Source organism: Heptranchias perlo, chromosome 10 (assembly GCF_035084215.1).
Source record: "Heptranchias perlo isolate sHepPer1 chromosome 10, sHepPer1.hap1, whole genome shotgun sequence".
In the NCBI taxonomy this organism is placed as follows: Eukaryota; Metazoa; Chordata; class Chondrichthyes; order Hexanchiformes; family Hexanchidae; genus Heptranchias; species Heptranchias perlo.
The window spans coordinates 55,368,412-55,391,377 of record NC_090334.1 but is presented as its reverse complement, the minus strand read 5'-3'; the positions used below and the strand labels follow the sequence as shown (position 1 = coordinate 55,391,377).

Genomic DNA, 22,966 nt, shown 5'->3' with positions numbered 1-22,966 from the left:
TAAGCTCCAAACTTGTCCAAAATTCAGCCACTCATATTATGCTCAGCTTTGCTCCAGTCCTTGCTGACCTAATGTGGAAAAATCCACTAGATTTCCATTCCTGATTGTTAGTGCACTTGTGTGTACAGTGGGAGTGAAGGGGCTTGGGCTTGTCTAAGAGCCCTTTGTCATTGAATAAGTTACCAACAATCAGTCTTGGCTCACACATGAAGCATAGCCAGTTGGATAAAATACCATATGACTGCTAGCACTCTCAGAATTAGCTAGAGTTTGCACCTTGAGAAAAGAGAACATGGCAAAAAATGTATTTAACAGGATGCCATTGCAGATTTAGTTTCTCTCATTTAGTGTTTTTATTATTTTTTAATTCCTCCCCTCACCTTCTCTTGAAGGCATTGACTTCTTGCAGGGATATGGTTCCACATGTGCAGATTACCCAAGTGCTCATGCTTCATGTTTGAGACCCAATAATAATTGTTGGTAGCTATTTGACTGTAGGGATATTGCAGCCAAGCCCAATCCTGTCCTCACCAGGATCCACAGCTGGATAGCAGTCAGTACTGGGAAATCAGGCAAATTTTTCCAAGCAAACCCAGAGGTGCGGAGGCTAACTGTAGCATCCATACTGCCACCCTAGATCAAGGGTCAAACCTGGAACATTCCTGGTCCATATGGCTTATCTACTCACTGGAGGTGCATAGCTTTCATATTTTTACACAGAACACACACTACTCGTAATATTCCGAATCACAAATGTATAATTCAGAGGACAAAAAGTACAAAATAATTTATTTTCAATAGGAGAAACAGGATCTCCTATTGAAAATAAATGGGCTGACCTGATAACTCGCAAGCAAAGACAGGTGTGAGCCATGATGCTACAAGTGGGGCTTAGACTTTAATCCATGGCTCTTCATCTTTGGGCTTTCAAAAACACAAAATGCTTTGACCTAGCCACTCTAGTAATGTGACTATAATGTTCAATTTTCTAACTGGCTGAAAATTAGGATAGAATTTTACTTCAGTCATTCCAAGCTTAAGAATGGATGACAAGACTGGAGGAACAGAAAAACAGGTGAGATTTTGTTTTAAATAATGAAAATAAGAAATAAGGTAAAGTAACAGTTAAAATTGGTTAACTTACTGTGCAGTAGACGTGGTCTACATGGACTTCAGCAAAGCATTTGACAAGGTACCGCATGGTAGGTTGTTACATAAGGTTAAATCTCATGGGATCCAAGGTGAGGTAGCCAATTGGATACAAAATTGGCTTGACGACAGAAGACAGAGGGTGGTTGTCGAGGGTTGTTTTTCAAACTGGATGCCTGTGTCCAGCGGTGTGCCTCAGGGATCCGTGCTGGGTCCGCTGTTATTTGTTATTTATATTAATGATTTGGATGAGAATTTAGGAGGCATGGTTAGTAAGTTTGCAGATGACACCAAGATTGGTGGCATTGTGGACAGTGAAGAAGGTTATCTAGGATTGCAACGGGATCTTGATAAATTGGGCCAGTGGGCCGATGAATGGCAGATGGAGTTTAATTTAGATAAATGTGAGGTGATGCATTTTGGTAGATCGAATCGGGCCAGGACCTACTCCGTTAATGGTAGGGCGTTGGGGAGAGTTATAGAACAAAGAGATCTAGGAGTACAGATTCATAGCTCCTTGAAAGTGGAGTCACAGGTGGATAGGGTGGTGAAGAAGGCATTCGGCATGCTTGGTTTCATTGGTCAGAACATTGAATGCAGGAGTTGGGATGTCTTGTTGAAGTTGTACAGGGCATTGGTGAGGCCACACTTGGAGTATTGTGTACAGTTCTGGTCACCCTATTATAGAAAGGATATTATTAAACTAGAAAGAGTGCAGAAAAGATTTACTAGGATGCTACCGGGACTTGATGGTTTGACTTACAGGGAGAGGTTAGACAGACTGGGACTTTTTTCCCTGGAGAGTAGGAGGTTAAGGGGTGATCTTATAGAAGTCTATAAAATAATGAGGGGCATAGATAAGGTCGATAGTCAAAATCTTTTCCCAAAGGTAGGGGAGTCTATAACGAGGGGGCACAGATTTAAGGTGAGAGGGGAGAGATACAAAAGGATCCAGAGGGGCAATTTTTTCACTCAAAGGGTGGTGAGTGTCTGGAACGAGCTGCCAGAGGCAGTAGTAGAGGCGGGTACAATTTTGTCTTTTAAAAAGCATTTGGACAGTTACATGGGGAAGATGGGTATCGAGGGATATGGGCCAAGTGCAGGCAATTGGGACTAGCTTAGTGGTATAAACTGGGCGACATGGACATGTTGGGCCGAAGGGCCTGTTTCCATGTTGTAACTTCTATGATTCTTCTATGATTCTATCAGGATTTTTGAGCAGGATCTTAGTATGATTTATATTTAAAAATATTACCCTTTAAGAGCTGGATTTAACTTGAAGGTCAGTCCACCTACTAAAAGATTGGAGAAGCACACATAAGGGCACTTGTGAAAAACATGATAACCAGGATAACCAGTTCAGATAATAAGGGGCTTCTATTGTTAACCACCAGGTCACACTATCTACAATTAGATATTGGGCAGTATGAGCGCAAGACGCAGAGACCACTTACCGGAGTGACCAGCACTGATAAACCTGAGAGAATGCAGTATTATAGGCAAGAATTATGAAAACTGAAGTGGTAAATTAAAGAATGCAGAATAAGGGAAAAAACATCTCCATTATGAGGGTCTGAACAAGCCAGTTTATCTGCATATTTAACAATCCACAAGAACAAATTACATTTATATAGGACCTTTAATGTAAAATGCATACCAAGGCACCTCACGGATAGAAGTGAATAAGGGAGGAGATTAGGAGGGGTGACTGAAAGGTTGATTGAACAGTTTAGTTTTGAGAAAATTTTTTAAAATGTAGAGAGGCAAAGGGGTTTAGAGAGAGAGTTTCGGATAGCAGAGTCGAAGAGGCTAACGGCTCTGCCATCAATGACCGATGGAAATAAACAGGCAGCCAATTCGCTATCACCCGTTTTACACTATCGCACAAAGTCAAAATTACTTCAATGAGTCCAGTGATGGTATCTCCACTGCTGGCCCAGTACAGACCAAGGAACAAATATGGTACTTCCTGGTCTATATGACTCAGTATCATGCCATGCAGTACATTTACCCACTGATCAATTGAGGCAGCCCAATGTTAGTACTTTTCACCAGCTTATTCAGAGTCCACTGCCCAGTGCTCTGAACTTTGCTTTTCTGTGCAAGAGGAATCCATTTTGTATCATAATTGCCACCTGCATCAGCTTGTTCAAAACACTTCAACAGAGGACAAGGAATAATGCTCAGCACGCAGGATAAGCTCAGAGCTAGAAACAGCAATCTCATGCTAAAAAAGGATGACCCTAAGCGGATCAAATTCTGCAGGGAGAGAGCTGAATACAGCAGAAGAATTTGCATTTATATAGCGCTTTCATGACCTCAGGAGGTCCCAAAGCGCTTTACAGCCAATTAAGTACTTTTTGAAGTGTCGTCACTGTTGTAATGTAGGAAACAGGAACATGCTAAAAGGGTGATCAGAGGAGCAAATAAAGACTTAGGAAAAAAATTGCTGCTGAGATAAAACATAACTATGACATTTTTTCAGTACTTCATGAATAAGAGTGTGGTCAGGAGAGGTAAGAACCACAAAAAACACTAACAACCTGGAAACAGAACATGAGCACAAGATAGTAAACATTCAGAAAGATTCCTCCTTCCAAATATTCACAAGGGAAGTTATGAGTAACATGCCTTCCCCAAACAGAGTTAATATAGGCAAAATTGATGACTTTGATATAAAAAAGTTGAAGCCCTGGATAGGCTAAAAGGACTGAAAACTAATAAATCCCGAGGGATAAATGGTATTTACCCCTGAATGCTAAGAGAAACTAGAGAGGAGATTTGCAAAGCATTGACAATCATGAGGGAATCACAAACTGGGGAGGTGCCAGATTTCAAATATGCTAACGTAGTGCCTATGTTCAAACAGATACAGGCAACTACAGAGCCATTAAACTTACTTCAATTCCATGTAAAATTATGGAATTTATTATCAGGAATAATCTTGATTTATCTATACAAAAATAACCTAGTAAACAACTGTCAATGTGGATTCAGAAAAGGAAGATGCTGCTTGACCAACCTCTTTGACTGCTTCAAGGAAGTGGCATCCCAAGTTGAATGCAGAAAACCCTGCAACAAATAACATATTGGGTGAAATTTTTAACTTCGGCAGAGGAGCAAAAGAGGTGATAGCAGATCAGTTATACACTCCGCCCAATTTTCTTTTCCATTTAGGTCAATGGGAAGAAAAACTGTGTGGGGGGGTGTAAAACGGGCAGCCAATCTGCTACCAGCCGTTTTATGCCCCCACAGAAGTTAAAAGTTTCAGCCATAAACTTACATAAGGCATTTGACAAAGATCCGCATGAAAGGCTATTAGTCATGTTCAAAGCTGTGGGGATGCATAAGAAATTGGCTGAAGGGTAGAAAACAATGGGATTTGTTAAATCAGTTATGTCGGAGTAAGAAGATATTAAGAGGGGTGCCACAGGAATTGGCAATGGTACCACTATGGTGTCTAACTTACATCAGTTACTTTGATTTAAAGTAACATTTTCAGATGAAACCAAATCAGGAGGGGCAATGAAACAGAGGGGGCAGCTCAGAAATTACAGAATGAGTTGGACAAAATATGTAAGCGGGCAGATGAAATTTAATGCAGACAAATGTAAAGTTACTACACATAGGAAGGAAAATGAAAGTCACTGAAATAGCTACGGATGAAGTTGAAAGAGACCTTGCGTATTAGTGTACTCAATATCAACATGTTCAACCAATGCAGAGCAGCAATCATCAAAGCTAACGTTGAACTATAAAGAACAGTGGAATACAAGTCAGAAGATCTCATGATCAAACTGTATAGTGCTCTGGTCAGAGCGCACCTTGAGTATTGTGTCCAGTTCTGGTCATCAAGCCACAAGGGAGACATTCAACCGTGGGAGGCAATGTAGAGAAGAGCCATGAGACTGATCTCTAGTGTCAGAAGCCTGAGTTATGAGGAATGTTTGAAGAAACTTAGGCTTTTTACTGTTCAAAGGAGACCTCTAAGAAATGATCCTATAGAAGAGTATAAGATAATTAATGATATGGGAAAAGTAAATGTGGAAAATTACTTTAAAGTAAATTGCATGAATAGGATAACAGGAAGAAAGTTCAGGCCAGGAAAAGGCAGACTTAGGACCAATTATCAAGAAGTTCTTCACAGAATGATCAATGGACTTCAAGATAGAATATAGGTGAAAATCCTGAAATCATTTAAAGAATCATTTAGGATCCTGCAATGGGGGCACTGTAGGTTACAAATGAATGGATGAACTAAGATGGGTACAATGGCCTCCCTGATTTATCCCACACAAAATACCTTTTACATATCATCCAGATTCTCTACTGGCTTCCCATTCCTCAGTGCAGTGATTAGAAAATCTCCATCTTTATCTTCAAATCCTCATGGCCTCACTCCTCCCTACCTTTAAGATCTTTGCCAGCCCCATGCCTGTGCCCAAATCCTCTACTCTTCCAACCTTGGTCCACTGCACCCCACAATCTGGAACTTGCTCCCTTAACCCCTTTATTGCTCCCAGCTTCAGAATCCTCCTTAAAGCCTATCTTTTTGACCTTACCTTTGACCACTAACCCTAGTACCCCTTCTCGTGCACAGGTCCAACCCCTAACTGATACAGAGCAGGAGTGATAGGTGAGGCTTGGGTTAATCTTGCCAATGGAAATTGTACCTGGAGATTGGACAGTAGCGCATTCAATTCCTAATGGCTTCTTTTTTTAGACATGAAACATAAACCAGTTAGTTTAACATTAGGCTTAATATTGATATTAGCAAAAATACTGCTGTATCTTAATCACAAATTGTAAACTTTCAATAACTTGAAAATTATCACATTAGAGTGATTCAAAAAATAAATTGTTTAAGTGCAAATTGGTTTTAGCATTGGAAATGTATTCTTGCCGGTGCAGAAATTAAACAAACGATTTTAATAAACAAGGTAATATTTATTTTTTTTGTACAGTATACTTATTAGCTAAATATAATTAGAAGAGATTCAACAAAAATAGATATTATATGATACATACCTGAAACTATTAGAAATCAGTTGTTCCTGAGGAGTCTACAGAATTGTTCAATAATCTCTGTGGACTTAATTACAATTCACAAACTATAGTCACAGAAATAACCAGTTCTGCTGCTATCTGCCCATCAACTAAAAGATTTAAAGTTATTTTGTGATTTGGTATACAATGCAAAAACCCAAACCAATCTATGATATAATGTATTACAGCATTAAACTATAAAATATAACCCAATCTTAGTATTACAAGATTCTGAACAAATCAAATCTGTTAAATCAAGTACAATAAAGTTGAAGTTTTCTTTATAAACAAATCAAACATTTCTTTAATCTAACTGATACAGCTCGGTATTCTGGAAGATGAATGCAGAATTTGTTTTATGGTCACTAATAATCTTAACACTTTTATCAGCAGTATTGATTTCTTCAAGAATTTGCAGTGCAGCTGTTTGTTTAATAAACTCAGAAGAGTTGCCATTCTTCTGGTCAGTTGGAAGGTCATCTTCATCAAGTACATTACCGTCCACCATTTTTACACACCTTTTAAAATTGACTGACTTTTTACCGTTCACAGATGCTGGATCCTCAACTTGTGCTGTGTTGAGGTCTGAGGGTGGCATAATTGATTGACTTTTAATTTCAACCTCACTAATAAGTTTACTCTCATCAACAGGATTCAAGCAGGTAATGTGAGTCAAATGATCCATCTCATGCCTTGGATTTTTCATTGTAGTTCCTTCTGCTGCATTAGATGTCTGTGCAAAATGACCATTATTCCCTGACACAGCAACTAACTGGTCTCTGTGACTAGATAAATATTCTAGAGCATCATCTGACAAAGATGTCTCCTTTTCCATTTTGTTATCCCTTGCAATAGATTTGGAGGGGCAGATTTCTTCTGTTTGTTGCTGAATGTTAGATGCAGTATTACAAGCTTCGTAGTGGTTAATTCTGTCCGGTTTCAGAGCAAGTCCATAGGAGCTGGTGTCTTCCTTCTCTTGTTGCTGAAATTATAAAACTGGCATTAAAATTTATCTGAATTAGGAATTGAAAATATCAACTAAACGTGTAAAAAAAATTACATCACGGATTGATTCACTTCTGGTTTACAAGGCTCTGGAAGAATGCCGATAAATGCTGCCAGAGATTTGGCAGATTTCAGTTTACATGGTAATGGCTCCTAGGTACCTGCTACCACATGACTATTTCCATGGTTACTTTCGTTTGTTGGCTTTGAGCACAGCGACTGGTATGTAGGGAATAATATGACTGCAAAATCTGTCATTAATAATCACATGACTGTAACAAAGATTGACATGACAATGACATCACACAGCAATTTCAAATTCCCTTCACAAATGTGTTACCAGGAACACAAGTAGAATATAAATCTGGAATATACTGCCTAAAAGGGTGGTGGAAGCGGATTCAATAGTAACTTTCAAAAGGGAATTGGATATATACTTGAAAAGGAAAAATCTGCAGGGTTATGGGGAAAGAGCAGAGGAGCAGGACTAATTGGATAGCTCTTTAAAAGAGCTGGCACAGGTATGAGGGGCCTAATGACTCCTTCTATGCTGTAAGATTCTATGATAAGTGCAAGGTGGGTGTAATATTTTCTTTACTATTATTTATAATTAATAGTGTGTAAAGAAGAGCCGGAAATATATAAATTACAAATGCAGTACGTCTAATATAGTAAATATATTCTATAAACGTCCATCAGCAACAGCATAAATTAGTAAATACAAGGAAGTTAAGCCTAAAATAAAATCTAAAACAAAACAGGAGTGATACAAAAACAAAGTTTTCTTAATTTTTGGTACTGTTTGAATACAGTAACATTTAAAAACATCAAAATATTAAATAATAGCTTAGAGAGAGCTTCTGCCACTAGAAGAAGGAAGATTAAGTCGATGAGAAGCTGACCTATACAGACCATGAATGTCCCAGGTTTGATCCAAGTTTGTGCTGTGTTAGATATTAGTTGGGGTGGTAGTAGGAGCACTGGAATTTTCCTTGATTAGGAGGGAGAAAACTGACTCCTAATCACAATCCACTGACCCTTTTGTAGATTTGTGTTTGGATGATGGGTGAGGACGGGATTGGGGGAAAAACAACACATCTGTGAATTCAAGCATAGCAATCAAATTAGTTGATTTGGAGCAACTTATTTCTACTCTGTGAATCATTTCCACAGCCTTTCTGCAATGTTTTTCTCAGTGGTTGAGAGGAGAAAGATTTGTGAATGTTGTTCTTTTCATGTTGAACCTCACCTTAGAATGAATAACAAGGCCACTTTCACTGACTTCTGACACCTTAATCAATGCAGGATTTTTTTCAGGTAGCTCGTTGGGGACTGGATCCTCCAAGGAAGTACTCAGGAATTGATCAACATTTTCTGAAGTTACAAACAACTTCTTCTAAACAGAAAAAACACTTCATGTTCACATGTTTAGCAGAGAACATCTGACAAAGGCATAAGTACTTAATTGTGTATCTACGTTTACAAACAGCACTCTTGGAACATAGTTCACAGTGGTTGAGAGGAGAAAGATTTGTGAATGTTGTTCTTTTCATGTTGAACCTTACCTTAGAATGAATAACAAGACCACATAGTTCACCAAAACCTAACTTAATTAATTCCTACCGTATTTCTGAATTTATAGTATCTTCACAAAGTGCCAACATAGGACTTGTATAACAGATACTTAATAAAAATGGGCTGTAGTACTTTGTGTTATTAGTTTAGAGTATAAATTAATTAAAACTTCTCTTCTGTAAAATGTAGTCTATGAATTAAGCCAGTAAACATGTAAGCTTACACTATATACAGAGGCAAACAAGCTGATGTTGCACTAATAAACTTATATATCAAATTCACTCCCAATTAATCAAAAGTGTCTTTGTAATTTACAATGCAGTTTGCACACACATAAACCTACAAGTGAGAAGCTGCTCAGTCCTAACTACCATTTCTAGTATAATAACTAGACACTTAACTGTATCTTTTTTAAGTTTATTTCATCTCACAATTAAATCATTCGACTATGCAACGTATCATGGGCATATTACAAGAGGGAGAAGGAGCAGTGCTGAATCTCTGCACTAACAAGAACTGCTCCTTTTTAAGTTGCCCTTCCTGTTCCAAGAACTTTTTATACGAGACTTCCTCCAATCTATTATACTATATTTACTGTTCACAGTGCAGTCCCTCTACATTGTGGAGATCAAACTCAGATTAGGTGATAACTTAGCTGAACATCTCCATTCTGTCTGCAAGTGTGCTTAACCTCCCTGTGGCTCGACACTTAAAACTTCCTCTCCCATTTCCACTTTGACTTCTCTACCTTTGGACTCCTACACTGTTCAAACCATGTTCAACACTAGCTTCAGGAACAGTATCTTATCTGTACAGGGAACTCTTTAGCCCTCTAGTCTGGACAGTAACTTTAGTAACTTCAGACCTTAGCTATATCCCCCTTTTTTCTGGTTAAATCACCTATCTTTACCCGTGCTCAAAATGTGTTCCAAGGTTTAGGGACACCTAATTACGTATACAGCCATGGAGGCTGAGAAACAGATTGGAAGCATAAAGAATGGGTTGAGAACAAAGGAAGTCTTCTCTTTATATGAAACTTTTTTGCTTGGAAAATTAGGCTTGAATACAAGCACATCAACTGGAATGAGCTACTAGCTTCTGTGTTAATGGAAAACTAGGGATCATTAACTCAGATTTTACCAATTTACACCAGTAAATTTGTGGATTTTATTCAGATAGTGAAATGGTAAAACCCAATTGTCTCCCAAATTTGAGACACCTCCACCCGTGAAATTACTTATTTTCTTATCAAAAAATCAAGGCCAGAGATATGTACACATTACATCAGCGTGCACGTTGCTTTATATGCTGTGCCAATGTCACAGCTGCAATGTGCACGCATCTCAGAACTCAATTTTCAATATGAAAAGAGGCAAAGATATTGCAATTTGCATTTATTTAAGGGGACCTGGATCATCTTTAGGTAGTGCTGTGAGGATTATATTTTTTGTAACTACCAAATATCAATTAGATATACGGCAAGGGTAGCAGTGCACTAATGCAGTTACCACAACGATGGGCCCCTGAAGACTGTCATCAAAGAATGTTTCAGGTCACACACCAAGGCATTGTTTACTATTCTCTTGTGCCTAATATCCAACAATTTTTTATTAATTTTGAATTTTGCTTTAAGTACTTAGAGATAGTGCTTCACCTCTTAATAACCCAGTGACTGATTTATCCCTAAAAAATAAACAGCATTAGGTTGATTTAAAAATGATTTCAGTATTTGTTCTACAAAAGCCAGGTCAATAAAAAGACTGAAGTGGGGGCACAATGATTAATGCAGCTATCACACTTTGTACATGAAGGATGACTTCTGGGATCGGAAAGGTTACCTGTAAACAGCTGTGTGTGTCTCCAGCATGAAAACTTTGCCACAAGCCTTGACTCTCAAGTGATTTTATTAACACCACTGCAGCATTGTCTTTAGATACATTAAGGATACTTTCTGTGGTGTCCAACTGATGTTCAGAAGGAAACTGAATAATCAAGGAGTACCAGGCATCAGTGTCATTTGTCCCAAATGTAACACTATATTCATGAACATGAAGTACTGATTTCAAACTATTTTCATTGATATTTCTCACTTGCAGTATAAATGTAATGGAGCCTTCACTTTGATGGTAATGGAAATCAGGACACACTGGTTCAGTTTCCTTTAAACAGTCTTCTGAGCAGAATTTAGTGTTTGCAGCTGAATCTACCTGTGGATGATCATTTACTTGTCCATCCGCAGTACTACTGCATGCCTTTTCCAAAGACCCAAGAAAGCCTTTACCACTAGAAGCAACTGTACCATCCTCTGGGAGGTTTTTCTGTTCATCAGAATCTATCTCCGAAACAATTTTGGGATAGACAATCACATCATTTGGCTTCAAAAAACTATTATTTGAAACCGATGCGGCTACTTTAACAACTGACTCAGTAGATTTTTTTATTTGGCTGAGTTCAAGCTGCTTATTGTTCTGAGATTGCTCCAAGTTGAAATCCTGTAAGGCACTAACCAGTTCAAACTCATCTTCGGGATTTATGCAAGTACTATCACACCCTTTATTTTCTTCATGGGAACGTCCTTCACGCTGCAATAATTCTGATTCGCACAGTGACTGGCCACTCACCATGGACTCATTGCTCTTCTCTGTTTGCTCAAAATCACTGCCGTGATCTTGTTGCATTTCTAGGACATGGACATGCTTCGCAGGTACCACAGGCAAAGTAACCACAAGCTGTCTCTTGGATTTGTTAAATTTAGCTGATCCCAGATCTTCATCTACTGGATATGGCAGAGGCAAATCAAGCTTGTAAGCTGGTTTCTGCGACTCTAAACGTAACAGTTTCTCGGTCACATCCAAACAAGCATCCTCGGCAGACTTGAGCAAAGGGAGGTCGATGGTAACCACCAGTTCTTTAGGTCTGGTGCTGGGAGCAGCTTCACGAGTATATCGGTAATCTTGCATCTCAAAATGTGACCTGTAAATAATGGAGTATTTGGGTTGGGTAGATTTGCTGTCTTGCGTTTTCTTATTCTTGTCTTTCGCAGCAGTTTTTGAGCTCCCGTTCGTTTTTTTCTCTTTGGTATAATTTACAGAAGCATTTTCTGACTTTGGAAGATCGAAGGGGTAAGGAAACCTTAAAGGATTGTCTGCTTCTGGAGGCTCTTTCGGACCATCAGGAAGCGGCTTGCGAATGACAGCCGCGTGGGGCAACCCTTTGTATTTTACTTTTAAAGTCTTAACGTTTCTTAGATCCAGTTTTGCGTTTAGTTGTTTCTCTATCACTTCTATTGAAGTTTGATCCACCATTTTTCTAAACTTCTTATTTTTATCGGCCATGTACAGCGTGTCCGGATGAAAGACCACATCATAAATCATATACTTTCTGCCACCTGCACCCAGATCTTCCCTCCCAGGCGTGAGACTATAGGGAAGAGACCAATGCTGCCCCATTGTCCCGTTGCTCCCTTTCCCGGCTTTGCAAACGGGCTTGTTTATCAGATCGTTGCTGCAGATGTTGATGAAACATTTCCTGTCCCCGTTGACGCTGGTTTTGAGGACATAGCCCGGGTTGGGATGCACGAACTTGATGTCCACGCCTCTCTCCTTTTCCAGCTGAGTGATTTCCTCTTCATATTTCTTCTTATTTTCTGGATTGGAGATTTCCTCCGCGTATTCGGACAACATTTTTCTAAACGTCTCGTCTTTAAACGCTTTCGTAAAGCGGTCCACTTCGTCCCGGGTCATATCCAACTCCTCCAGCTTTGAACCCGACGCCATGCTTCAGCCCAACTGCCGAGCGCCCGACCGCAGCACAGCCTCAGCCTCAGCGCGTCCCCATCCGCCGGGCCGGGAAGAACGGTGATGACGTCAACACCAGATAAGTTTTGCAAACGTTTAAATCGCTCCTTTCTCCATCTCCGAATTAATTAGTTTAAGTCGCTTTTTTTTAAACAAATGAGTGGTTTATAATAACGTACTTTTAAGTTATGTCTAGAAAATGTTGTGCGGTGGGTGTTTACTTTACAAGACGCCATAAATGCGGTGGAGCAGACAGGAATCAAACCGAATCTTGGTGTGATGCGTCCGCGTTGTCAAGGAGAGGACGCTGGACAACCCCAAACTCAACACAGAATGGATTGGGATTTACCAGCAGTAATGTTACTGCTTTCATTACATAGTAATTCATGTTAATATTGATTGCATTTTCTAAATAAACTCCAATAATTATTATACAAATATTGCCTGCAGTTGAAGACTGCTTTGATGATGTCCTGTACTATGAGGATTTGGTGCTTCATGGTTTCTCAATAAAAAAATGTGCACACAGATCTTGGCTCGACAACACAATTATATGGGGGCTAGATCCCAGATTCTGGCTGGTAGTGAATGTTTAAATTGTAACTTCTCCCTTCAAGTATATAGCTGTTGGTGGTATGCATTAGAAATAGTAAGGGATACCACCATACGCTCCTCATCTCTGAACTGACACAAAAACACATGGTCTGTCAAACTAATCTCAATTTATTGGAAGTAAAATTATACAGAAGCAAAAAAATAAATTAGCAGATAAGGACTTTCACCAGCATATTAAACTGTTGAGGTCAACCGTATCAAATTATTTCAAGACTTAATCCTTTTCAATGTGCATTAAAAGTATTGATGAAGCAAAACATGGCTCCAGGTACCATGGAGTCATTTCTCCTCATGCGTTATTTAATAATGCAGTAGTTTTATAAAAGATTTAGTTAGATTGACTATAGTTCAAAGTGCTACTATGGCTTCAAACCAGACAGCCCTACTTCACATTCCAAGCTACAAAAGCAATAGATTCCACAAGGGAATTGATGGTTTGAGTGCATTATAAAATCTAAGGCATTATTGTAGTTAAAAATTCACTTAATGTTCATATAATACAAATGTTACACAAAGCCTGAGAGATCCCCATGCCAAATGCTTTTCCTTGAGAGAATTATTCACTTTTATCAGAGATCGAGTCAGTAGCTGAGTGTTTCAGCTTCAACTCACTCAAGTTCAGGGAATCATTTTGATTTACTCATACATTGCAGAGGACCAAGGCTGTAAGGAGGGCTCTGAAGATATGCCTTTCAAGAAGATGGAAGCAAGGGGCTAAAAAAGTGGACAGTCATGTCTAGTCTTCCCTCAATACTCAGTGGATCGGCACTCTGCCTGCTTTGTTTTTGCTGAGCTGTAGAGACTGAGGTGGCCCAGATTCAATCCCTGGTCTGTGCTGCGTTAGCAGTGGGTATCAATGTCTGAGTTAGCCAGGAGATGGGGGGAGAAAATCAGAAAGTCAGAGTTCCTGCTCCTGATCACTATTCTGAACTCTGCTGGAAGGTGTGTGTGTCCCGTGAGAGCAGGATCAGGGTCAGCTGTGACCACATGGACACAATTTATATCAATAAATACAAACATAAGAAGTTTCTATCATGAACTTTTGAGATTCTTGCATAAAGTCAGAAAATGGATATGCCTCAATTCTATCACCATGTGTTGGATTGACTATAAAAATGGCTGGTCAACCAATTCCCATACTGGATAGAAGGGACCTAAAATTGGTTATGAAATTTAATGATAATCCATCAAATTTATTTTATTTACTGTGTCAAATATTGAAAATATATAGGTTGGGAGGGACCGGATAAGTCCTTAATACTATGCCCTTAATTTTCTTAATAGAAATGCAGCACCTTTAGTCTCAAAAATGTTCAGTTGTTACTATATTCTGATGAAAAAAATTCAGTATTTTTTGCATCAGATTAGGTTAAAAATGTGTAAACTACTTTTTAGTCTCTAGTTCAGAAAAGCTACACTATATTTGGACACGTGATGTTAATATCCTATAAAATGGGGTGTTTTTGCCATCAGAAAATAACTTCGGATTTGTGCCTTTATTTGTTAAGTTTTGAGCATCCTTTTCTCATCATCATAGCAACATTTTCAGATATCTCCAGTATAATTCTTGCAGTAAATTGAAAGGTGTATCACACAGAGGTGCTCTGCCTACTACACTGAACGTAACAGACAAAAGTTTTATAAATTATGATTGAGAGAAACCTCAGGAGTAAAATAAACCAGTTTTTAAAAAGGGATATAATTGCAAATTTTAGTTTGGCATCAAGCTTAGAAAAATTATGAGAATGCAGTGAAACCTGTAAATTAGGGACACCTAGGGGAGTTGTATCAGGTGTCCTTATTTTCAAAATGGTCATTATATGTACAGCAAACCAGACGAGCCAAATATCCCAGGGTTGGCTGTATCTTCTGTAGCGTTCCTTCTTTTTTTTGCCCTCACCTGAGATGGTGCCCTGCTGGCAGGATGTGACTTCAGTTCATTTTCTGTTTGTTGGTTTCCCAGTTCATTTGCATCCCAAGGTCCTTTTCCATTGAGGGAGGGATGTCATGATCCTGGGATCTGCTACGTTGGAAGCCTGCAGAGGGCGAGGTGGTTGCTGTAGGGCCAAAGTGCCTAGGAGATCCCAGCCAAATTGGAGAGGGGGGGGGGGGGAAATTAATGTCCTGCAGACTCCTGTCCTGGACCCCCTCCCTCCATGTGCTGCAGCAGCTAATGTTTGGTGATGGGCAAGGGGCTGTAAGCAGCTTATCAGTACCTGAAGTACTGGTGGAGTAGGGTTGCTAACTCTGGTTGGAGGCATTCCCAGATGTTCTGACCATGACATCTGGCCATGTGATGTCAGATCACATGACTTCTACAAATGTTATTGGATTTACCTTTTAAAGAGTCCCCTGTAGTTGAGGATCTTTATTTGTGGTTTCCCGCTAGCAGCTGTTGTAAGAAGTTCCAAGAACCTGCAGGCCATCCGTGAGCAGGCGAAGAGTGGAAACCAAGGGCATGGAAAAGAGGAAACCATTCTCTCCATCTCTCCACCCCCAGCCTCCTTCTGCCCCAAACTCGAGTCCCCAGCATCCATGGTGGCAGAGAAACCGCTCTATCCCTGGGATAGAACTGTGCAAGTATTCAATCCCAGAGATAGAGTGGTTTCTCTGTCACTATGCATGCTGGGTAAAGAGATCACCATTACACAAGCGTCGTTTTTTTTTCACCCGCTGCCACCTCGCGATTACCTGCGTGTCCAGTTTTAAGTTGTAAACGGGTGGTGCATTGAAGGCTGTCCGTAGTTCGTAATTTGCGAGTGTCTGTGGTTTCAAGATGCAATTTGTATCTGTTACAAGCAAGTTATTTGGGACGGTCAGTAAGTGTCTGTTTTTTGGCGGTGCGCGTTTTTGGCTGTAGTTATCAATAACGTATGTACAACTAAACTCAGACAGACATTTTAAGTTTAATTCATAAAAAAGCACCAATATAAATAAACACAAAAACAAGGAATTATCAGAAACTTTTCATGACATTAATGTGCAAATGCAAGTCTTCGGTGTGCAGACTTTTCCAACTTTTAAAAATTCACAATCAAAGGTTCTGAAGTTTGCTGAAAAGAAAGGAAAATCCATTCATCATCTTTTCATAATTAGTTGAAACTGATCTCTCTGTAGATAGATTTTAATGCAACCATAAGATAAAACAGATGCATCTCTGAAAACTAATTCTTTACATTATATCGTACTTCAATGTCAACAATCAATAGTCACAATTGTGAATACATCTAAACTTACTTTTGAATGAGTGTCTATAATTAATATATTTAGTTTACATGGAAAATCATTTTTTCCCCTCCCCGTCTCCTAACTCATGCTAAGAGACAGTTGCAGAGGTGCTCACTGCACATGATTACTTCATTTAGCAGGTTATTCTTTATTTGAGAGTCTAGATGATGAGCAGTCAGGCTTTTCAAGCATGAAGGCCATTACTACAAAACCTAGTTTTATCCTTACCCAAAGTCCATAGATACAGACCTTCTAGGAAGCATCACTTGATAGTGAACAGGAATGAGAAGTGGCTCATTCTCTTCCCTTCCCTTCCCCTCCCCACCCCTTCCCCCACATCTAGTCCAAAGCAACTGAAGCTAATCAGAATACTCCCAGGCAGAAATCAGAAAGCTCAGCAGAGACTAAGGTTGAAACCTGGGATCTTCTGGTCTGCATTGATCAGTACCACATCACACAGTATTTACCCAATGAGCCACCTGTTATAACATGAATTTGGTATTTGCTGGTATCATCATAAATTTAGTGTCAAATTTGTAGCAAACACCACTATCCAATATCTGCATACGTAAACCACCTTCAGGTGACCGACCCAAGTAGATGATTTGATGCTTAAGTTGTGCGGTGCCTGCTCCAATGTAACAACTGAAACCGGTACGAGACCTCAGAAGAAGGTGCAGGTTATAATGTCAGCCATGTGCCAAAATCAGTCTATTTACCAGGACATGTCCAAGTCCTTTTTCGACAGCAGGTTCATGCCAATATGTAGCCAGAAGCTGGGCTGCTACCTACACATGTACAATGCCTCAAAAATGTCACAAGAAACCGAGCACAACTGCTGCAGATGAGTATAACAATTGGGTGCCTAGGTATAAAGCAGTGTTACATACTATTATGCACTTGGTTTGTTATACCTAATACAATAACTGGTTTAAAGGATGGTCTCCTTTTAGTTGTTTTGTGAAGTAAACAATATTTTGGCAATACATTGGTGCCTGCCCATGATTGTCCACTTTGTGACCTCTCACCCATGCCACAGTTGGAAAGTATTGGCATAGAGGACAGATACTTCCCTTTGAGGGGGCGGGATAGGTGAAGCCTATCTGCTCTTTCTTAACATCTAACAGCCGAATCCAAAGCAGACTTGACAGGCATTTGTAGTTTCTGAGGCTGTAAAATAATATTTTGTTTCGAGTTTTCTTTTCATATATTTCTGCATATGTAATTGTATAAGTCTTCCTGCACTGTTACGTCCAATTGTATTGGCTCAAGTTAGAAAAAAAATGAAAATTAATGTTTCTATATTTAATTACAATGAAAGCTCTACAAATTGTTTCTCTATTACCTGTCCTCCACAGTTCTATTTGAGGGATAGTACACCTTGAAGCAGAATCCACTACGTGGAAATGAGCCCTAAAACAATTAAGTAAAAGACTTCCATTAAAAGATGTACAATTATATAAAACGAGTACACACACAGTTATTACAAGTTAGTGGTACATTAAACTAGGATTTAAAACATACAGATGACTAAAAAATAAAATATAAAGATAAAGGAAATGCTTTAATCCTACACATTAAAAAAAATAATTGATCACTTTCAGATTTCATTGTTTCCCCCTTCCTATGTCACGCATCATTCCTCAGACCTGCTTCCAGACACCATTCTGTAACCAGATGCTAGATTTGTGAATGACCCAATCCTCCATCTTCTCGATTTTCCTTTCTTTATGGGGAAGCTCTTAGCCTCCACAAACAATGCTGTTGTGATTGAAAACTCACTGAAAGGAACAAAGACACAAATCCATGTCCGACCACACTTAGGTGTTTTCTGCCAACTAAATCTAAAAGTTTCATGGAAATATAACGATTATTGTAAAGCACTATGAACTGAAGAAAAACAAAAAAAAATTAAAACTGGAATTAAGAAAGAAAATGTGCATTGCAAATGGCAGCAGATTAATTATAAAGTTCAGCACTTTGAAAGAAACTGCAACCATTTTTGTTAATAAGTTCATGCTCAACAGCATTTAAAAAAAAATACTTTTCAGTAACACCGAACTGAATTCTGCAAACTCCCTAAAGTTATTTGAGACAAAGTTGAACATTTTTTAAAGATGTATACTGATTAGGTATTTTTTATAACATTAATTCAGTTTACACTGTGATAAGAATTTTATGTAGTGGTGACTTACTGGATTGATACAGATGCAGTCTGTATGGACGATGTTGAATGGATCATATTTGTCAGCAAAGACAATCAGGTCTGGTACTGGGTACACACGAAGAGCATAATCGTAGGCCCAGTAGACTGGACTGACGTACAGTGGCAGTGGTGTTAGATGTCCTTGCGCTATGATGGTCTTCACAAACTACCATGAAAGTTGAAACAAAAATATTAGTGAAGTTAATCTTTTACTGTCACAGAAAACTGTCAAAATGACTTAATAAAAAAAAATTCAAAATGGATTATAGAAAAAAAACATTATACTTCGACTCATCAGTAGACCCAAATATTATTACCTCTATTTAGATATCCTCATTGACCCAGCAACAGAGGACTAGATTCCCCACCCAAGAGGTAATAAATCTGAAATGCAGCTTTGAGAACGTTTTTAACTTTGAATCTAAAAAAAAGTACTAGTACTTAAAGATGGAGTACAGGTAGATAAAGGCACAAAAAAGGCCAATAACAAGTTAGGTTTTATAAATAGAAACTGTTGGATAAGTTTTGAGTGATTGTCAGGAGACTAGGATGGAATGGGTTACTCAGAGGTACTGCAGCAGGCCTGATTAATTCTCCATGTTAGTGTAATATTGCTATGCTTTGATTTTTTATTATTGTAACTGTGTCAAAGTTTTTTTTTTAAATGTAGTTTTAAATAGCTTATCAATGTTTGGACCATCTGAACAGATGGTCCTGTATGAGAGAGTAGACTGTAGAAACAAATAAGATAGTGTGGAAATGCCATTGGAAAATGCTGAGGTCTGTGGACATGCAAGTGGGATGGCTCCTAGAGTCAAATAGCCTTCAGAATGGGAGAAAATATGCTGGGTGAAAAGTAATTGATGTTTCCCAGCGCTAATTCCAAGGACATCAACAAAGAGGTGTCATCTGTTCAGACAAGTATAGTAAAGTTCACGGGAAAGCGAAGAAACAAAAGAGATTTGCAGCTCAGCTGTCACATAGCAGTGATAAAGTGTATAAAGGGAGAGGGTATACGCCTAAATGAGGAACAATGATAAATCCTCGACAGGGAGATTTTTCCAGACGGTTATCAGAATGTGGAATTCTTTACCACAAATGACTATTGAGGCAGGGACTATATCATCTAAAAAAGAATTGGAGAAGTATTTAAAAAGGAATAAAGGAGGACTAATAAAACAATAAAAGGAAAGTGGGTTAGAGTAGATGACTCCAATCAAAGAGGTAATACTGGCACAGGTACAATGAACTGAATGGCCATAATTTCTGTTACAGAGAAAGTGTGGGAATCCCCCCCACTCCCAGTGGTCCGGTATAAAGAAGCGGCGGGAGAGAGTTAGTGCAGGAGTCCCCCACAGCGGCCCAGTATAAAGGAGCGGCGGAGACAGAGCAGCGTTGGAAGCACCCCCCCCACCCCCCCAGTATAGAGGAGCGGCGGAGAGCGAGAGCAGCGTGGGAATCCCCCCAAGCGGTCTGGTATAGAGGAGCGGCAGAGAGAGCAGCTTGGTAGTCCCCCCCCCACCACCAGCGGTCCTGTATAAAGGAGCGGCAGAGTGAGAGCAGCGTAGGAATCTCCTCCCCCCCACCCCGCCACCCCCACAGCGGTCCGGTATAGAGGAGCGGCGGAGAGAGAGCAGCATGGGAATCTCCCCCTCCCCAGCGGTCCGGTATAGAGGAGCGGCGGAGAGAGAGCAGCATGGGAATCCCTCCCTCCCCAGCGGTCCGGTATAAAGGAGCGGCGGAGAGAGAGCAGCATGGGAATCTCCCCCCTCCCCAGCGGTCCGGTATAAAGGAGTGGCGGAGAGAGTGCAGCGTGGGAATCCCACCCCCTCCCCAGCGGTCCAGTATAAAGGAGCGGCGGAGAGAGAGCAGCATGGGAATCCCCCCTCCCCAGCAGTCCGGTATAAAGGAGCGGCGGAGAGAGAGCAGCTTTGGAACCCCCCCCCCCCCCAAACAGGGGTCCAGTATAAAGGAGCGGCGGAGAGAGAGCAGCGTTGGAACCCCCCCCTCCCCACAGGGGTATAAAGGAGCGGCGGAGAGAGAGCAGCGTTGGAACCCCCCCTCCCCACAGGGGTCCGGTATAAAGGAGCGGCGGAGAGAGAGCAGCGTTGGAACCCCCCCCCACAGGGGTCCGGTATAAAGGAGCGGCGGAGAGAGAGCAGCGTTGGAACCCCCCCTCCCCCCCACAGGGGTCCAGTATAAAGGAGCGGCGGAGAGAGAGCAGCGTTGGAACCCCCCCCCCACAGGGGTCCGGTATAAAGGAGCGGCGGAGAGAGAGCAGCGTTGGAACCCCCCCCCCACAGGGGTCCGGTATAAAGGAGCAGTGGATAGAAAAAAATAATCAAGGAGTGACATCACATGAGAGCAGGTAGGTGGTTGGTTGGTTGGTGAGTATTACCGTTTTTTTGCTCTCTAAGCTAGGGCAGTGGTTAACTAAGAGCTTGGAAAGTATAGCTTGCTATTAACTTTATTAAATTAATAACTTAAACTAGATAAACGAATTAGTTAATAAAACTAAAAATATTGAGAGTAGAGATATTGGTTGTGAACTTCCAAAATTCCCTAGATTCTAGAATGGTCCCAGTGAATTGGAAGGTAGTAAATGTGGCACTGCTATTCAAGAAAGGAGGGAGAAAGAAAACTGGGAACTACAGGCCAGTTAGTCTGACATCAGTAGTCGGGAAAATGCTGGAATCCATTATTAAGGACATGGTAACAGGGCACTTAGAAAATCATATGATTAGGTAGAATCAACATGGTTTTATGAAAGGGGAATTATGTTTGACAAATCTATTAGTTTTTTGAGGATGTAATTTGCAGGGTAGATAAAGGAGAACCAGTGGATGTAGTATATTTTGGATTTTCAAAAGGCATTCGATAAGGTGCCACACAAAAGATTGTTACACAAGATAAGGGCTCATGGGGTTGGGGATAAAATATTAGCATGGATAGAGGATTGGTTAACGAACAGAAAACAGAGAGTAGGAATAAATGGGTCATTTTCAGGTTGGCAGGCTGTAACTAGTGGGGTGCCACAAGGATCAGCGCCTGGGCCTCAGCCATTTACAATCTAAATTAATGTCTTAGATGAAGGGACCGAGTATAATGTATCCAGGTTTACTGACGATGCAAAGCTAGGTGGGAAAGTAAACTGTGAGGGGGACACACTGAATCTCCAAAGGGATATAGACAGGTTAAGTGAGTGGGCAAGAAGGTAAGGTGGCAGATGGAGTATAATGTGGGGAAATGTGAGGTTATTCACTTTGGTAGGAAGAATAGGAAAACAGAATATTTTTAAAATGGTGAGAAACTATTAAATGTTGGTGTTCAGAGGGATTTGGGTGTCCTTGTACACGAAACACAGAAAGTTAATGTGCAGGTACAGCAAGCAATTAGGAAGGCAAATGGTATGTTGGCCTTTATTGCAGGGGGGTTGGAGTACAAGAGTAAGGAATTCTTGCTGCAATTGTACAGGGCTTTGGTGAGACCACACCTGGAGTACTGTGCACAGTTTTGCTCTCCTTACCTAAGGAAGGATATACTTGCCTTAGAGGTGGTGCAACGAAGGTTCACTAGATTGATTCCTGGGATGAGGGTTGTCCTATGAGGAGAGGTTGAGTACTGTGGGCCTATATTCTCTGGAGTTTGAAAGAATGAAAGGTGGTCTCATTGAAACATAAGATTCTGAGAGGGCTTGGCAGGGTTGATGCTGAGAGGCTGTTTCCCATGACTGGAGAGTCTAGAACTAGGAGGCATTGTCTCAGGATAAGGGGTCGGCCATATAGGACTGAGATGGGGAGAAATTTCTTCACTCAGAGGGTCGTGAATCTTTGGAATTCTCTACCCCAGAGGGCTGTGGATGCTGAGTCGTTGAGCACATTCATGGCTGAGAGCAATAGATTTTTGGACTCTAAGGGAATCAAAGGATACAGGGATCGGGCAGGAAAGTGGAGTTAAGGTTGAAGATCAGCCATGATCTTATTGAATGGCGGAGCAGGTTCGAGGGGCTGTATGGCCTACACCTGCTCCTATTTCTTATGTTCTTATGATTCGGGAAGGGGATGGGGTCCATGAAATCCATGGCAGTTCAAAAGTTAGAAAATCTGCTGTGACAAAAATGAAAATATTTTTACCTGTATTTGATTACTGTTTTAAGTTCTTTTATTACTCATATCGGCACAAGGGGTTAAATTGTTTTTTTTTTTTATAAACATAGAATTGTATAGAATCTTAAGCACAGAGACAGACCATTCGGCCCATCTGGTCTATGCTGGTGTTCATACTTCCCATGGGCCTCCTCCCACTCGGATTACCTTTTTCCACCCTGCCCCTATTGCCCTCTATT

The 22,966-nt window shown here is 40.3% G+C and overlaps 2 protein-coding genes across 4 annotated transcripts in view; both read right to left on the bottom strand.

Annotated features, from left to right (window-relative positions):
* Positions 1 to 6,075: 6,075 nt before the first annotated feature.
* On the bottom strand, positions 6,076 to 12,592 carry dnaaf2 (dynein axonemal assembly factor 2). 2 transcript variants are annotated; one of them, XM_067991838.1, is made up of 3 exons: positions 10,614 to 12,592; positions 8,450 to 8,596; positions 6,076 to 7,177 (listed from the first exon to the last, which is right to left on the bottom strand). In XM_067991838.1, the coding sequence occupies exons 1-3, from the start codon at positions 12,549 to 12,551 to the stop codon at positions 6,500 to 6,502; spliced, it is 2,763 nt and encodes a 920-aa protein (XP_067847939.1). In that variant the 5' UTR covers positions 12,552 to 12,592; the 3' UTR covers positions 6,076 to 6,499. The 2 variants fall into 2 exon arrangements, with proteins under 2 accessions (XP_067847939.1, XP_067847940.1); XM_067991839.1 differs by having other exon boundaries at positions 8,450 to 8,593.
* Positions 12,593 to 16,074: 3,482 nt separating this feature from the next.
* The window catches only part of pole2 (polymerase (DNA directed), epsilon 2), a 40,478-nt gene continuing 33,586 nt past the window's right edge, over positions 16,075 to 22,966 (bottom strand). For both annotated transcript variants that reach the window (XM_067991031.1, XM_067991030.1), the window contains exons 17-19: positions 18,611 to 18,787; positions 17,761 to 17,828; positions 16,075 to 16,240 (exon numbers count right to left, since the gene is read on the bottom strand). In XM_067991031.1, the coding sequence (XP_067847132.1) occupies positions 16,222 to 16,240; positions 17,761 to 17,828; positions 18,611 to 18,787 (264 nt within the window). In that variant the 3' untranslated portion in view covers positions 16,075 to 16,221. The remainder of the gene's footprint in view (positions 16,241 to 17,760; positions 17,829 to 18,610; positions 18,788 to 22,966) is intronic.

Excerpts from the sequence above, each read along its gene's own strand:
- dnaaf2 (XM_067991838.1), bottom strand. The coding sequence starts at position 12,551 with ATGGCGTCGGGTTCAAAGCTGGAGGAGTTGGATATGACCCGGGACGAA. Across the intron at positions 8,597-10,613 it reads ACACACACAGCTGTTTACAG|AAGAAGTTGTTTGTAACTTC; the intron begins GTAACCTTTCCG and ends TTTTCTGTTTAG. Across the intron at positions 7,178-8,449 it reads GCCTTGTTATTCATTCTAAG|CAACAAGAGAAGGAAGACAC; the intron begins GTGAGGTTCAAC and ends TTATAATTTCAG.